The 18,477-nt window shown below is 39.0% G+C and overlaps 1 protein-coding gene across 3 annotated transcripts in view; it reads left to right on the forward strand.

Annotated features, from left to right (window-relative positions):
* Positions 1 to 18,477, forward strand: part of DNAH1 (dynein axonemal heavy chain 1) — a 230,293-nt gene that overhangs the window by 148,630 nt on the left and 63,186 nt on the right. For all 3 annotated transcript variants that reach the window (XM_089524609.1, XM_089524619.1, XM_089524628.1), the window contains exons 47-53: positions 3,569 to 3,747; positions 4,570 to 4,800; positions 5,908 to 6,104; positions 8,215 to 8,350; positions 9,082 to 9,290; positions 15,296 to 15,467; positions 15,791 to 15,982. In XM_089524609.1, coding sequence (XP_089380735.1) covers positions 3,569 to 3,747; positions 4,570 to 4,800; positions 5,908 to 6,104; positions 8,215 to 8,350; positions 9,082 to 9,290; positions 15,296 to 15,467; positions 15,791 to 15,982 — 1,316 coding nt within the window. The remainder of the gene's footprint in view (positions 1 to 3,568; positions 3,748 to 4,569; positions 4,801 to 5,907; positions 6,105 to 8,214; positions 8,351 to 9,081; positions 9,291 to 15,295; positions 15,468 to 15,790; positions 15,983 to 18,477) is intronic.

The raw sequence follows: 18,477 nt of genomic DNA on the forward strand, positions 1-18,477 counted from the left end.
TGAAAGATTCTGTGCCTTTCCAAATGAAGTCTGTTTAATCTTACATATTACTCTTTTTCCTTCTAATTTTAATTTTCCATATACTATCCAATTGTTATTTCCCAACTAATTTTGCATTTTGGTTGATTAATGTAAAACAAAAAAGAACTCTTAAATTATCCCCCCCCCCAAAAAAAAACCAAAAAAAAAAAACCCTGAATTATAGGGATGCAAATAGCTGTCCAAATTCTTGTCATCCCTGGAGAAGGGTGGGAAATATATTTACTGTTCTCTCCACAGGTGAAGTAAGAAAAAAATTAAATCTTTTGTCTCTCACACAGCGGGAGAGGGGTTCCATTTGAAATTTGATGTTCTGGGTGATTTTATTACCTCAGTACTAAGTTGAGTGGGGGTGTAATTGAATTACATAGTTCTAGTTTTGTTGTTGTTGTTGCATACTTTCAAGTTATTTCTGACTTTTGATGACCCTAAGGCAGACCTGTCACAGGGTTTTCTTGGCAAGATTTGTTCACAGGGGGTTTGCCATTGCCTTCCTCTGAGGTTGAGAAAGCATGACTTCTCCAAGGTAACCCAGTGGGATTTTGTGATTTAGCTTCTCTGTTGCTTTTGGAGGGCATCTTAGATCATAATAAATAAAGGCAGGCTAGTACATACATATTGACAATGAGATGTTGAAATTCTATGTTGTTTTTGTTTTTGCAAATGACTGGATTCAAATTTCTCAACCCTAAAATAGAAAATGTCACACAAAGAGGGGGGAAGTATCTTTTATGGGAAAGTATAGTTTATGGAAAAGTATAGTTTATGAGAATATAGTAAAAAGCTGGGATCAGTTTTCCATTTCAGCTCCTTATGTGTTGCATTCCATCCAAAATGATCTGTTAAAGAAGCACTCTTGTGTAGCTCAGGAAAAAGACAAACACTGTGGTGTTGTACTATCTTCAAAGGCAGCTCCCTGAAGAGACTACAAATATTAAATCAATTGTATTGTTCCTTATCTATGTAAACTTGGAAACATTGCCTTTTTTTTAACTACAGTTCCCACACAAGCAAAATTATGCTTAAAACTCTCTAGTCCAAGACTTTTCCAAACTCTAATCCCCCCTCCAATGTATTTGGATAATCTCCAACTTATTTGGATCATCTAACACACATAGATAATAAAGTCTAGCATAGTGATTAGCATGTTGGACTTTAGGTGGAACAATTTGGAGTCCCATCCTTGATACAACTTAAATTTACATTGTTACTTTATGTCAGTCAATGGCCTGGTACAAATGGGCCCAAAAGGGTGGGATGGGGCTGCCTTTTGTTGCTGCACAGCAGCACTGCAGCAATCAAATTGTGCGATGCTGCTGCACAGCAAAAAAGAACACTAAAAAGTGTCTCCTTTTTGCACTGCCGCAAGCAGCCTGCGGTGGCGCAAAAACATTGCGGCTGCACTGCTCCATTTGGACGCAGTGCAGAAGTGACATCATTGCTACACACGCTGTCTATTGCTAGCCATGTGCTAGGATTGCGGTGTGTGTGGGCGCTCTGCCCCAAGGCAACCCTAGCACATGACGAGGACATCATTCAAGGGCCTGTCTGTACCAGGCCTCTGTCAGAGTTTAAGGCCTACTTTACAAGATTATTGGGATAATATGTGGGTGTATATGACTTAATCCAAGCCCATGTATTCCTCCCTGAACTCAGTGGAGGATACAGATGCCCCATTCAGTTATTGAGATATTCCTTTTAAAAGAGAAATGGGACCCATTTTAAGCTAGTTTTGGGACACAGTGGCCCGTTACATATGGGCACTTGAGTACGCATGGAGTGCGCACTAGGGTTAGAAAGGGGCAGTGCTTCTGCACCCCCCTAACCCTAGTGCACACTCCGTGCGCACAAAATGGCGGCAGCCATTCCACACGGCCGCCGCCATGAGGACGTCATGGCCGCGCTGCCTCTATACGGGGCAGCATGGACGTGACGTCCTTGCTCCGCGCCAGGGCGCATGGTGCGCCCTTAGCACGGAGCAGGAAGGAGCTCCGTTTTGGAGCTCCTTCCTGGTTTGGTCCGCTGGGCACAGCCTTCACACGGCTGCACCCAGTGGACCAAAGGAGAAAGGGGCCAAGCAGCCCCTTTCTCCTCCTCCCCGCTGCCGCAGGGTGTCCTTGGGGCTTGAAGCCCCAGGGACACCCCTTTTCAGGCTGCGGGGAAGCGGCGTTTTGCCGCTTCCCCGCAGCCTGAAAAACGGCGGATCGGGGCCTCAGCGGCTGCCGTTCTAGCCGCTGAGGCCCCGATACACCGGGGAAAGGGCGGGTACAGCCCGCCCCAAATGGGCGGTCTGTAAGCCGCCAGTGTTACTTTATCATAACATATGGTTCTCCAGCATATGGTCCTACAAGTTCCAGCACACCTAGCTGGTGTAGCCAATGCTGAGAAATACTGGGAGTTGCAGTCCAGCAACATCTGGATCATGGAAACTGTTCCAGGTAAAGGCACATGCACACATACTTTGCAACTTCTGCAGATCCTGGACTTTATTTTCTAGGATGACAGCAAAATGTAACAGATCAGCTAGACCACCGAAACTTACTAGGTGACCTTGGGCAAGTTACACACACTGAGCCTCAGAGGAAGGCAAAAGCAAAACCCCTCTGAACAAATGTTGCCAAGAAAAACCTGTGACTGGTTTGTCTTAGGATTATCATAAATCAGAAATGACTTGAAGACACGCAACAACAGGAAAGATAGACCCATGCAAGAGACAGAGTCAGTAGCACCTCTGCTGTTTAATTGCTCAGCTTAGTACTGTGGCAATAAAACCATTCAGAAATAATTTCAAATGGACATTCTTGCCTCATCAGTCCATTTGGAAGATTCTTTCAACTGGCCTGAGAAAGTGACAAATTTCTAGGCTAGTAAATAAAAATTTAAAGGGGGGGGGGGGGGAGAGAAAACAAAAGTCAATATGTTTACAAAACTGCAGTAAATGGTCCCTAAACTGAAACAGATTAGAAGTGTGGTCCTTCACTAATACTTTGAAAAGGTAAGAAAATTGTATGGACAAAAACAATAATAAAGTGTGTGATTTTTTGTAGATGGATACCAAATTTTTTTTTACTTCATTTTACAATTTTGCTTGTTATTCACAGTGGCAGCATTCCAGTGACAAAAAAATAAACAAGCAAATAAAGCAATCTAGAATTGTATAAATATAGTGGCAACCCCCCCCCCCAAAAAAAAAAAACCACCAGTTGTTTAAACCCAGTTAAAAAGCAACTTGTTCTGCAAAATACTTGACAAAACATAACATTCTCCACTGCTCATCTACTAATGAAGTAGACAAAATTTTCTGCAAGGCATGATGTGTGTGCCATAACCAAAATGTCAGAACAAGAATAATATGAGCTATGTGTATAGGTAATATCTTTTGTGAGGTAAGTATTGATACATACAGTTTTGCAAAATTAGATTACTGTGTTTAAAGCCAGCCCTATGCTATTGTCAAGTGATTGCTGCTGGGTTCTTTTCTGTGTTGAAGAATCACTACAGTGCTGATCAGTATCTTTTGCATTTTTAGCTGGATGCCCTGAGGTAGTGCACCTAAATGAACCTCTTGTTGATGCTACTATACAAGTGTACTCAACCATAACATCCCAATTATTGCCTACACCAGCAAAATCGCATTATACATTTAATTTGAGGGACCTATCCAAGGTTTTCCAGGGGATACTCATGGCAGAACCTGCCAAAATTGTGGTGAGCGCTACTCTCAATACTTACCATGTGGTAGAAATACAAGTTGAATAGAAATTACATGCCTTTTAATTTTCTGGATATTTATCTCTTTCTGTGTATTTGATACAATCCAGTGCAAGGGAAACAGTTCTGTTCTCATTTGGTATTTGTGACAGAAATCCATGTGGACAATAGCTGTGGTAGCTCTGAAGCAAAATGACCCTCCTTTTAATGACATATAGGTATCTTAGTTGTATAATGTGTGCACAGTCATCCTGACTCTTCCATATTTTAACATCATCTGGGTTTTCTGGAACACTTCAGTATCTAGCACCAAAATATGAATATATGGATTTAGTCACAGAAATATACATCTTCATTTCCCAAGGTTTTTTTAAATTGTGAATTTATGAACATTGGGCTAAAACCCAGATTTGTCTATCTAGAACAGAATCACTAGAATCAACTGAACATGTTAGTTATGATGATTAATAAGTCCCATTCTACTCTATTTAGAATCAGTTTTGGATTTAACCCATTATTTCCACAAAAAGTAGGTTGAAAACAGAGATTTCTTACTGTATTAGCATCAGCTGGGGTGAGATGTACAAGAATACACAGCTGATTTTAAATTCTGTTTTAAGGGGAAAGGTTTTGTGTGTTTATTCCAGTATTAATTCCTCTGTAGATAATTCTACAGTTTGAGATGCTGTTCAGAAAATTAGCTGTAGACTCCACCATGCTTCTATCATGTCCAGAAATGTCAATTTAGAAAATTATTTGGACCTATGAGGGGTACTATCAGAAGAACCTTGTTTAAGCTGTTGCTGGATTTTTTGCCAGGATAAACTGCCCCTCTTGAGGCTTTGGTATCATGAGAGCTGCCGTGTGTTCCGTGACCGCCTGGTGAATGAAGAGGATCGAACTTGGTTTGATGACCTTATGAAGGATATGATGTTGGGATGGGAAATTACCTTTGATGAAGTTGTACCTTTTCAGCCCCTTCTCTATGGGGATTTCATGTTCCCTGGTTCTGATGTGAAACTTTATGAAATGATTGATGATAAAGAAAAGGTAAGATGGTTTCTTGTGTGTTCATTTCCCTTTAATTTATTCTGCATAACATATAATATGGTTGCATGGAATAAAAACATATGGTAACCTCTTAGTTGAATTTCTAGAATAGCTCTGATATACAAGGTTGATTTGGCAGCCCAAGCCCATATGGGGTTGGACTGGATGGCCCTTGTGGTCTCTTCCAACTCTATGATTCTATGATATCCAGTTGAAAACAAAACACTAAGGTTGTGTAAGAATAGACTTGAGTTCTAGAAGCATGCTGAGAATGATAGATGAACCTGGGTGGAAGAGAACAGAACAGACCTAGATTGTGATTTTTCCCCCAAAGCCCCTCTGCTTCTTTGGTGTTCAAGCAAGTAATATATAGCAGTTGGGAATCTGCTATGCAAATTACTTGAGCACAGTACTTAGGTTTGGTAAATGCAATAAACTAGGAGGGGGAACATGTTTTATATTCATAGTACTACAGTGAATGCCATTAAATTTTTTAGAGCTGACCTTTGCAAGTGATTACCCTTCCCATTGAACTCCCAAGTGGAAGGATATTGTGCATACTGAGACAATGTTAATTAAGCAAAGGGTAAAAATATAAAGATTTTAATAAAGAGCAGTGTGCTTTGCGTTCACTTCCATGTAGTGAAGGATAATAATGATAACAGTATGCTTCATTTTATAACTTCTAAGAGAGTTACAGTATTAATTATTCCAGCTTCATCGGTAGGCAAATGTTTCTCATGCCTATTGCTCAGATGGACACATTGTGGATTAGGGAGCCAATGTTTTAACCAACTTCATATCATGACATACTAGTTAACCTGAGATTAATGCTCTTTAAATTCAGTCTTTTGATCTAATGCTCAGCTGTAATTTACAGTGGACAACAGGTAAATCATGATATTACTTGTGTAACATCTTACTTGAGGAATTAAAAGCAAACTGTTTGTGTCCCTTTCCTGAAGAGTATCTGTCTTAGATCTTGGTTTTGTCTTCCCATTGATCAATCTTGCTAAAACAAGTGTAGGATGGGTCGTCTTCTCTATGAGTGGCCTCCTGTAATCTGGCATTCTTAGTGACTTCTTATTGCTTTCTTCTTGACTGTAGCTTATGCAGGTCATTGAGGAGTACATGGAGGAGTACAATCAGATCAATACTACCAAGATGAAGCTTGTGCTCTTTATGGATGCTATGCAGCACATTTGCCGTATCACCCGTATTCTGCGCCAGGCACTAGGCAATGCTCTTCTCTTGGGTGTTGGTGGCAGTGGAAGGCAGTCTCTCACCAAGCTAGCATCTCACATGTAAGAGATGAATGCATGCCACAAATATTTGAGCAAGCAGGCTGTGACAGGATTATTTGAAATGGAGAATGTTTGAAACATGATTGTTTTTCTCTGATGAACTTTGCTTATTCCTACCTTTGTGTTCAGTTACACTATATTTTATTTAATTTTAATCTTTTTATCTATTATGTTGAGAAGGTACATTGAATATATTTATACAAGGTGGCAACTGCATAATCTGAATACAGCAATAGAGTTAGATTGTGTCTGCCATTCCTAGATCTATTAACATACATACATTGGACATAACATTGAATTAGGGTTGGCAAGTTTGTGCACATAGATTCTAATATATATGTGGGCACTGTTTAATTGCTCCCCCTCATAATGAAGAAATTGCGCAGGTCAGGTCAGCATACATTAGACGTTTAGCACATATACCCTATTTCAGTCATGTACATATGAATGGAGCAAATACATTAGCTGGCCAGGTAGATGCAATACCAGTGCTCCATTGCAAACAGAATCTATATACCAGTTATGAAGTAGTCCATTGCTTTCTTCTGCAGAAGAATATTTCTTTCATTTCACCCATTTTTGTAAGGTCTGTCTCTGTTATGGAAGAATGTGGAGAATGAGCTTTTTACAATCTACAGTGCTGATATTTTTATTTTATTTTATTCCATTTATATTTTTTTTCCTCTGAGTAACCTTGCAACCCCAAAAAGTGTCTCCAAAACAACTTATAATGTGAAACATGAAAACAAGTTGAAATCCTTTAAACGTAATAAAACAGTAAATTAAAAATAGGAGAAAACCAGTCTTTTGAGAACAGAAAGTAGAGTTAATACATTGAAATTCATTCAAAGGACACATGGAACAAAATAGTTTGTAAAGCTTCCTCTTTTAAAAGTGAACAAAAAAGAGGTCAGTGAAACTGCCCTGGGGAAAGAAAGAATGCCACTGCTAAGATGTCATCAAAGAGAAGGTGTGTTTTCACCAACATAGCCCCATTTCACAATGGGATACACAGAAGGACCTCCAAAGTAGACCATAAACTGCTGGCAGGCTCATATGGGATGGTCTTTCAGATGCCCTTGCCCCAAAACATTGAGGTTTGTATAGGTAAGAATTATCCCCTTGGATTTTGCTGAAAAATAAATTGGTAGCCAGTGCAATTTGTGCAAAAAAATTGTTGTGAAGTTTTCACTGAAGTTCCAGAAGTAATTTTAAAGATTCTCCCAAAGGCCATAAATAGTGCTATGTGTGCATAAAAAAATCACATACATAAGTGGATTTTTTTCCTGGTGAAGAGGCTAGCTATTGTTTCATTTAAAAAGTGTTCTCCTTTGTGTATACATTAACATAGTTAAGATTACAGTCTATGCCAGGCCTACTCAACATATGGTCCGGGTGGCCTGCAGGGATGTGGGACGACTTCAAGGTTCCTATGTCACTCGGCCTCCTCCTGAGGAGAGGGCCATACAGAGGAGGAGGAGGTAGGGTGAACACTCACCCTGCAAGGCTTGTCTGCCACCTGGTTTCCTCCTGAGGAGGCCAGGTGATGGGGGAAGAGGAGAACAGGTGAACACTCACCCTGCAAGGCTCCTCCACTGCTTGGTTTTCTGTGAAGGAAAAGGCTGAGTGGAGGAGGAGCCGAAGGATGGACAAATGCTTCCTCCTCAAGGCTCCTCCACTGCCTGGCTTTTTCCCAAGGAGAAGGCCAGGTGGCAGAGGAGGAAGATGGGCAAATGCTTGCCCTGCAAGGCTCACTTTTGCCTGGCTTTCTCCCGAGAAGGAGGAAGAGGAGCAAACGCTCACCCCTCAAGGCTTCTCTGTCACTCGGTCTTCCCCCAAGGAGAAATCTGGGTGGAAGAGGAGAAGGACACAAAAAGCTCCTCTGCTGCTCAGCTTTCTCCTGAGGAGAGGACCAGGCAGAGGAGGAGGAGGAGGAAGGAATTATTATTAATAATAAATATTAATTAATTAATTAATTAATTAATTAATTCTTAATTAAACCTATCTGCAGCCCAAAGAAGTTTAGCCTATTTTAATTTTGGCTCCTACCTACTGCCAAGTTGTACAGGCCTGATCTATGCCCTGATTCTGCTGCTTTTATTTTTTTTAGAGCTGATTATGAATGTTTTCAGATAGAACTTTCTAAGAACTATGGGATGACTGAGTGGAGAGACGATATCAAAAAGATCATGATGAAGGCTGGCCTACAAAGTATACCCATCACATTTCTGTTTACAGATACTCAGGTAATGAAATTTGGTGACAAGCCACAAGGACAAACTGTCATCATCAAGTAGTTAGCTAGTGTTTCACATGTATGCTAGTCAAATTCATTTCAGTATAACCATCTTCTGTTATTGTCCTTAGTCTTTCAATTAGTTCTGGGTAGAGAAAGTTATCCTGGGAAGCTATGAATTAAGAGAAACTCGGGAAGATGTGTATTGCATCTGATTCCTGAACAACATTGCTGTTTGGGGAATTAAGAATTCTAGCTTTTATAGAGTCATGCTATTCAACACATTGGCTAAATTTTACTCATCATGATTGTAAGGAACTAACAGGCATCAAGCATACATGTATTGTTCTAAATCTAAAATGCCTTGGAAGGTTATGGGAATGCAACATTAGATACTAAAGATGGGACTTACATTTCAAATGTTAGCTCAGTATCTAATTGTCATACATAACATATCTAATCATAATTAGTAAGTGCTGATTTACCAAGCTCCCACTGATTCAGTGGTTCACTCTAGTTAGACTAGTAATGATACTGAAGTCCCAATATATGGACCCAAACACATTCACTAGAAAAAAACTATTTGTGAGACCTAGATTTTTCTCTAACAGATCACTGAACTGAGTTAGGATAATTAAATATTTGGTGTGTAAATTTAGGTAAAGGCATTGGGCACAGCATTATAATTTTCAAATAACCCATTTATTTATTTATTTATTTATTTATTTATTTATTTATTAGATTAAAAGTGAGTCCTTCCTTGAGGATATCAACAACCTGCTAAATTCTGGAGACATACCCAACTTGTATGCCCTAGATGAACAGGACCAGATTATGACCACCATGAAACCTATTGTTCAGGACCAGGGGCTTCAGCCCACTAAGGCCAATCTGATGGCTGCATACACGGGGAGAGTGCGCAGTAATATCCACACAGTTCTCTGCATGAGGTAGGAGCTTGCCTTGTCCAAAGGGTCAAATGGTGATAGGGAACCCTTCAATCTAACAGCAGCTTTTTTTCTATTAGTGGCTAAGCATGCCACAGGGAGATAGAGGTTGTGCTTTAGAAGACTAGGTCCCCTCATTCAAATTTTCTCTACTATGAGGTTTAGGGACCAGTGCTGCCTCAGTTATTAATATCAAACATATTTCATCTCATGAGTTACCACATGCTAAAGGAATTACTAGAGAAGTTGGTACTACAAAACCAGAAGCAAACGATGAATACTTTGTGGGGGCACAGCAGTGATGCACACTGTCTCTGGATTTTCACTAAATGGAGTAACTACCAGTTTAATTCTCAGATTTTTAAAAATTATTAATTAATGCTAGCCCATCCCAAGTAAATATAAAACTTGTCCTACTATTCCTGCAAAATTATGGTTTATTTGAGATCCTGTATGTTGGGAAACTCCCTCTGTGTGATTTATCATTGTTGTGTCTTCTGTTTAATGCCAAGAGAATCTTGAAATAACATCCTTTTCTCCTTAGTGGAAAGATATTTGCTGAGTTGGGTTATTCCTCCTACTTACTTCAAAGGCAGAGCTGTGCCATCATTGTAGCCTTATGGGAGTTTGTGCTCCCTATATTTTATGCAAAGATGGGTGTGGGCGGGGCTGGGTTAGCGGGTTGCATAATGAGCGTCCTCAACTAGCTCCTCCCTCCGGTGTAGGCGGTAGGCGGCAACAAACTTGCAGGCACATTGCAAGAAACTAAATTCTTTAATGGCAACTTTTAAAGTAACACCATAACACCAACTTGATCGTCCCTTAGCCCTCGATAAACTGTAAGTCCCAACAATACCAAAGCAAAAACCTTTATCTTTCAGTTGTCTTCCTCCGCCACACGGCCTCGTGATGCAGGTCTTCCTCCGGAGTGTTTTTCCAGGGGTTCTAAATCTGCCTTTTCTTTATCTCGGGGCTCTGGGCCCGTTTGCCACTGCTCTCCCTTAGGGTCCCACCAGGCACCCTCCAGAGGGTCTCTCCTTCCTACAGCCCAACTCTCGGAGTCAGGGAAAGGGAACTCTCCCTCCACGCGGGGGTCTCTTAGGACAACCTCCTTGTGCGGCCCCTTGCGCCGACCACCTGACCTTGTCTGTAACACTGCAGGCACCCCGTCCCTTATTGCTTTCCGCTTCACCTCCTCTCTCCCTTCTCCGACCGCAACTCCCCGGCCTCCTCTTCCGCCACGTGTTTCTCCTCCCGACCGCCTCACTCCTCCTCTTATTCCCCCCGGGCCGACTCCTCCCTCTCCTGGCTCCACCTCACGCCCCTCCTGTCCCACCTGACCCTCATTAGCCCCTTCAGCCCTCTCTCTTAAGGGTACCTCCTCACTACAATGGGGTTTTTCTTCCACATCTTTTTTGGTCATTGCTATTGTGTTTTCTTATGAAGGATTTAAATCAGGGATGGCCAACAGTGGCTATCCAGATAATTTTGAAATACAACTGTCATAGTTTGGGGACAGGATATCTGGAAAATAACCTCCTCCTCTATGAGCCTTGCTGAAATCTAAGATGATTAGCAGAGGCCCAAGTATGTGTCCCACCACCCAATGAGGCTAGGCCCATGGGTACATGCGACAGGGTTTTCTCTGTAGCAGCACCCTGCTACCTAGTTGCCATCCCTTTAGGGATCTAGGTTTGAAGATTTTGCTTTGGGTGGCCATACCATCAGACTCCCCTTTTTCATCTTTGAGGAATGATGTGCTTTCTTCACTTGCAGCTCTTCTGAAGGTTTTCTCCAAGTTATGATGTTATTCCACAGGAGCTAGGAAAGTGTGTTGTCTACTCTTTGTCCTTGTCCTGAGCAGCCCAAGCCCACAAATAGTAGAGAAACTGGGTCTTTACGAAGAACATTTCCATAAATCCCTGTCCTCCACTGCTCTGCTCAGGTCCTGCAGGCCCATGGCCTCTCTTTTTTAAATTTATTTTAAAAAATTATTCACGATCACATAAATATACATACGAAAACAAGTTACAATACCTAAACATACAGTTACAAATACACTAAAATACATACTAGAATTATACATAAACTTGTGACTTCCATCCTCTATAGTTTAATATGTTGCTTTGTGTATCTCTTATTTATGTACTTTCAGATTCCCATATATATTTATATATTTCATCAAACTAGTTCAGTACTATTCTCGTATTTCATTACATCTCCCTGTACAAAAATTATTTCTCTCCCTTTTGAGTGCCTTCAGCAGATATTTGTACTACTTTATCCACACATCATTTCTATTACTCTGTCTTCTTAGAAATTAAAAAAAAAAAATCAGTCTTTAAGAAAGTACCGTATTTTCCAGCGTATAAGATGACTGGGCGTATAAGACGACCCCCAACTTTTCCAGTTAAAATATAGAGTTTGGGATATACTTGGCGTATAAGACTACCCCTCTTCCAATGCATACCAAATTAAAATTAAAAAACATCAATATGGTAATTTTAATTCAAATGCTTATGACATGCAGGTACTTAGCAGGAAAACTTGTTGTATACAAAGCCTGCTTGGATTGGTCAGCTCTCCCTGCCTGCCCAGCCCTCCCTGTCTCCAAGATTTTCTTTTACTGTACTTGTACAGCGCCGCCTTTGCTGCTTTCATATGGTCACCACATACGGAGGGGATGCAACCGCTGTTTTTGAGCTCCCCACTATATGCAGCAACCGCAGATTCTCCAGTCCGGCTCAGAAGTTTCAGCACCCACCCTAAAAGATGACACCCGGCGTATAAGACGACCCCCGACTTTTGAGAAGATTCTCCTGGGTTAAAAAGTAGTCTTATACGCCAGAAAATACAGTATTCACCCCCCCCCCCCCATTGCTCCCTCATATATTCAAATACTAAACTCCAATCTTCTTCTATTTTACTCTGAGAGTTATTATTTTTTAAAATTTGGGTCAGTTTGTCCATCTCTATTATTTCTATTAGTTTAATTAACCATTCCTCTTTATTCAGAATATCTTTTCCCCCATTTTTGTGCTACTAAAATTCCTGCCATAGCCATCATATAAAAAAATTGCTTTCCATATTTTTTTTTTTTTCAATTTCACTCTCACATTCTGGTCTTAATTCTAATTCAATATTAAATATTTTACAAATTATTTCTCTGATTTGTTTTCTTTTTTTTTCTTTTTTCTTTTTTTTGCAGTTCCACCAGCTGTGTATAAATGTTCCTATTGTATCCCCACGTTTCCAACATTTATTATTTTTATTTTTGTAAATTGAAGCTAATCTCTCTGGAGTTAAATACCAACGGTAAAACATCTTATACCAGTTTACTTTTATACTTTGAGAGTCCTCTCGTCTGATCATATCCCCATTGATCTAGTTGAATGTTATACCCAATATATCTAGCCCATTTTACCATAGTATCTTTGACAAATTCATTTTCCATTTCCAATTCTAATATTTTCTTGTAAAGTTTCCCAATTAGTTTTTCATTCTCATTAATTAATATTTTTCCAAATCTGTATTACTTGCTTCATCCCCAAATTCTTTTACATCCTTCATAGTTCTTTCATAGATCTGTCTCTAGGCAAACCACCCCATATCAAAACCTAGTTGTTCCACTTCTTCTTGAGATTTTATTTTAATTTTACCCATACATTTCTTAGTCAGTTCACTATACTTGAACCATTTTTCTCATGTGATCATTTCTTTTCTATATATAGCTTCATGGAAGATAACCACATGGGAAATTTATATATAATATTCCTTTTATATTTGTTCCACACTCTCAATAAATTTCTCCTTACACAATGTTTGTTAACTACAGTGGACCCTTGTTATACACTGGGGTTTGGTTCCAAGATCCCCCGTGGATAACAAAATCCGTGGATGCTCAAGTCCCATCAAATATAATGACATAGCAAAATGGTGTCCCTGATAAAAAATAGAAAATCAAGGTTTGATATTTGAAATTTATACTTTTTTTTAACATTTTCAAACCCTGGATGCTTGAATCCATGTATAAAAAATCCTTGTATAAAAAGGGCCTACTGTATTTGGTTACCTTTTTACTTCCCATATGCCAAATATTCATGAAAACCAAAACTAATTCCTTCCCCTTCTAATTCTAGCATTCTTCTCTCTTCTAAATTCATTCAGTCTCTGATCCACATAAGACTACATGCATCAGTGTACAACTGTAAGTTCAGGAGAGTCAGACCACCTCTTTCGCGAGCATCTTGCAGCAATTTAAGTCTGATCCTTGGTCTTTTATTTTGCCAGATAAAGTGTGATAGATCTTTTTCCTAAATCTTAAAGGGTTTGTTTGAGTTTATGATTGGAATCATTTGAAATAAAAAAGGATTTTGGGGAGGATGGACATTTTAATTGCCACTATCCTATCTAGAAATGATAATTGAAGGTGTTTCCAATTTGTTAAATCTTTTTTAATTTCAGACCAAAGTTTTTGATAATTATTTTCGAATAACTCATTGTTGTTGTTTTTGTTAACCATATACACAAATACTTAATTTTAATTCCTGCTTCTTCTTGTAACCACATTTCCTCCTCATTTTTCATGTTTTTTAAAATATCTTTATTAATTTTTCATTTAAATACAACAAACAAAAACAAAAACAAACAAACAAAAAAGAATTACTACCATATCGACTAATCAGTCGAATATGGTAGAATCCCTCACATAATTGTAGCATATGCTAGAGAATAGGGGTTCCAACACTTCCTCAATATTTCTACAATCATATATACATTTCCTAAAACAACTCTTTATTTATCCCCCATATGTTATTCCAGTATATCACAATGGGATGCCAATTTTTTTCATATTGAGTCATGTTTCTATTTTTTATTTCGTATGATAGTTTATCCATCTTTTTCATTTCATGTATTCTTTGTAACCACTTTTCCATGCTGTGTGCCTCTGCTTTTTTCCATATAGCTGATATTGCTAATCTTGCAGCCGTGATTAGGTAGAGTAATATTCTCCATATTTCATTTTCTTTTGGATTCTTCATAAGTGTTGTCATATTTAATAAGTAAATCTCAGGTTCCTTGTTAAATTTAATCTTAAATATTTCTTGTATTGCTAAGTGAACTTTTTCCCAGAATTCCTCAATCACCTCGCAAGTCCACCACATATGATACATAGTCCCTCTAGCCTTATTGCACCTCCAGCATCTGTCTTCTTGCAAATTGAACATTTTCTTAAGTTTAGCAGGAGTAAAATACCACCTGCTATAAATCTTCATAAAATTCTCCTTTAGATTATAAGAAGCTGTAAATTTTCCATGATCATACCCAGTTTTCGAGCTCTATTGCACAACTGATATCTTGAACCCAGCTAATCATGTTAGCTTTTATTACCTCCTTCTCTGTGTCTCTTTTAAGTAAGATTTTATAAATCTTGTTTATTTTCTTTTTATCATGTTTCCAAAGGAGATCATCTAATTAGTTTTGTTTGGTATCAATTCCTTCTTTTTTAGAATCCTCAATAAATTTGCTCTTAATCTGAGAGTAATTGAACCAATGCAACTCAAGTCCCTTCTTGTTGATTTCTTCTAATGTTTTCAATTTTCTGTGGCCTGATTTATCTTCCACCATTAATTCTTGATATGTTAGCCACTTCGAGTTTTCTGACCATCTACCAAATAAGCCTTCTTGAGAGGAGACCCAATTCGGAATTTTCTTGTACCATTTCTGTTTGATTTTTTGCCATGAGTATAACAATGCTTTCCTGATTGGATGGTTGTTAAATGCTTTATCTGCTCCCAGTTTATTGTACCATAAATATCCGTGCCATCCGTATTTTCATGTTTTTTGTTAAGATGGCCGACTTATTCCTATTAATTTTACATCCTGTGTAATCTCCAAATTCATCTATGTTCATTATATTTTTTTATTTCTTCCTGTGGGTTCTCTAAATTTATCACCACATCGTCCGCAAATTGTTTTCCATTCTTTATTGTTTCTTTGCTGTCTAGTCCTATTGGAGAAGTATTCCGAGCACGACTGAGGCAGTTCCCATCGCTAGTGAATTGCTGTACCATTGACTGGTTTAATGAGTGGCCTGCTGAAGCCCTGAAGTCTGTTGCGACCTCCTCCTTCCATGATCTCCCAGATGCTGAAGCCACACCTGAAGTCATACAGGGAATGGTAAGTGTCTTTCTCAGAACAGACATGCCAGTGACCTCAGATGGTACATATATGCTGTGGGATACATGACAGAGAGCTAGCAGCTGCCTAATAATTGAATATGATTCATTATTAGAATTCAAAGTGTTTGATTCACTCTGCCAGTGTTTGTAACAGTTGTCACTTCTCCATTTATTATGCATTTGATCCTTTGGGGAAATGCTGACTTTATAAGTATCTGAATTATATATTTTAACTTCCACACATCTCATTTGTAAGTCATGCTCTACGTCCTTCTTAGCATTAAGAAACTTCTAACAGCTTCTGGTTCTTACCCTTTACAGATTGAGATGTGTGTAGAAATTCATCAGAGTGTTGCACTTAAGTGCAAGGCATATTTGGCAGAACTTGCAAGGCATAATTACGTCACTCCCAAAAGCTACCTTGAGTTGCTTGGCATCTTCATCACCTTGATAGGAACAAAGAAACAGGAACTCAAAGTTGCCAAAAATAGGATGAAGAGTGGCTTGGACAAGGTGAGTTCCTTCCAGTCTTGAAGCTTCCATGATTTATGCTGAACAGTAAAATACACAATCCACAAGACAGTGATACAAAAAAGCTTTCAAAGCTTCACTGGCTTCTTCATTCAACAAAGATACTAAAAATCATACAGGAAAAGAAAAATGAAGATTTTCATGTATGATTTTTAACATCTTTGCATGATGAAGAAGCCATTGAAACTTTGAAAGCTTGCATTATGTATTTTGTGCATTTTGGTTTGGCAATAAAGGCAACTGTTTTGTGGATTTTAAGTTTTGTTGTATTTTGCTGCATGGTGAACATGGTTACCCCTGATTATGCTAAACAATGTATTCAGGTTAATAGATACCCATGGTGACCACCTACTCTCATTTTAAGGCACTTCAAATAAGCTTACTGCGTCATAGGAAATAACCTGCCATTGTGAAGGCTTGGATTTACTGCTACTGTTTTGTGTTATAGAGGTTGCTCACTCCCAGTAAGTTTGAAACAGCAGCAGTTGGTACAGACACATGTGCAACAAAATGGCTTGGTGCTTGATAGTAGACATCAATACTTCGGAATAGCCTAAACTAATATTTTTATTACTGATTATGACTTAAAAGAAAATAACAGTCTACATGAGATCAAAGACTACCAAGATAAAAATATATTTAATGTGTAATAGTAGCAGAAAACATCAAGATGAAAAGGATAAAATTAAATAGGCACTCTTACATTTCACCTTTAAAGATGCAAAATAGGTGAAATCAATTGTCATGCATTCCCAAAACCCATTCAAATGGATTTAGAGTTGATGAAACACAAGCACAGATTAAATGTTTTCTATCATTTTGACACCATAGCACAGAAGACACTGACTGATCAAGGTTCACTAGCTGAACTGGACTGGATCTGTCTGTCACTTAGTGATATACTAGACAGAAGATGTCTGCCTTTCAATTGTTGTTTTAGACGATACGGATCTGGAGAAACCGAGTGAAGGTATGATTTCACTTGGCAGATACTGAATACATGGTTCATGTGAAAATGCAGGCCTGGTTTGGACATAATATAGAACCACACTTGTCAGTTGTGTGAATAAATCTGTGGCCCTCAGGTTTATGTGCCCCCTCTTCTCTTCTACCATAGCTTCGAGGAGATGAGAAATGTGAAACAAACTAATGTTCTCCGTGGCATCTGAACTCAGGACATTGGTGTGTGTGTTTTGTTTTTTAAGTAAGATTGTTGAAAATAACCCAATATCAACACCTGGACTTGTTCATAATCTGTTGTTTAGATCAGGGATGGGGAGACTTTCTAGATCAAAGGTGAGCAAATTGCAGACTGTGAGCCTCATGCAGGCCCCAGGGCCCTTAAATACAGCCTCTGAAGCCCTCCAGAAGCTACCAATGTCCTCATTTACCTCCCATAATTTTTTTAAATGGACCATTTTGTGGTCCATTTTTTGCACCAAATTTGGTGAAAATATGCCAGAAGAAAAGTGGTTTGCTTCCCTTAACCTCCAAAGGCCCCTGACCAAAACCTCCCAAAAACACTGAAGAAAGAAAAGGTAATGATGTTGCAGCACTTCAGATGTGTTAAAACGCACCAGTCTGCCCCCTGAACAGATGCAGGGTGGAAAAATGGTCCCTGCCACCTGCATAGTTGCCTATCCCTAATCTAGATGTGTATGATTGCATTCTTTAAATACCTCAGGGGCTGTCACACAGAGAAGGGGGCAGGCTTGTTCTCTGCTGCCCCAGTGGGTAGGACCAAGTGTAATGGTTTAACATTACAGAAGAGTAGATTTCTATTGAATATCAGAAGAAATGTTTTGCCAATGGAATCAATTGGTGGTGGGGTCATCTTCTTTGGACATGCTCAAAAAAGAGACTGGACAGTTACCTGCTGGGGATGCTTCAGCTGGAGATCTTGCACTGAGCAGTGGGCTGGATTTGATGGCCCATAAGGCCCCTTCCAGCTGTTTTAGTCTAGGGTTCTATGACTAAAGTTTCTTTTTTATTATTATTTTAATTGTGTGAAAAATACAAAGAATAAAAGAGAAATAACACATATAATAACCAGCAATTACAAATTATATAAAACAAACTACAAAAATGACAACTAACAAAATTGAAAAGAAAAAGACTTCCAACTTCCTCTTCTGCAGGTACAGTTCATTATAAATGCCACCCTCTTTACTATTAATTAACTTTCTTCTATATATTTAATGCATGTTAATTAATAAAAACAGCAACCATCAAATCACCTTCATTATTTTTCAGACAAATCAATTAGCAGCTTCAAATCGTTCCAGAATCTTTCAATTAATTTTCTTTTATCCTTCTCTGCTAAACTCTTCAGCTTAGATCAGTAATGGCGAACCTTTTAGAGACCGAGTGCCCAAACTCAGTAGTGTTCCAGAACTGGGTGTCACCTGGTGCCAGGGGTCAAGACTTCCGGGGGAGGGGGAACCCAAGACACACTCTCTCAGCCTCAGGCTAGTAGT

Source organism: Sceloporus occidentalis, unplaced genomic scaffold, assembly GCF_023333645.1.
Source record: "Sceloporus occidentalis isolate IW3139 unplaced genomic scaffold, rSceOcc1.0.p SCAF_1, whole genome shotgun sequence".
Lineage (NCBI taxonomy): Eukaryota > Metazoa > Chordata > Lepidosauria > Squamata > Phrynosomatidae > Sceloporus > Sceloporus occidentalis.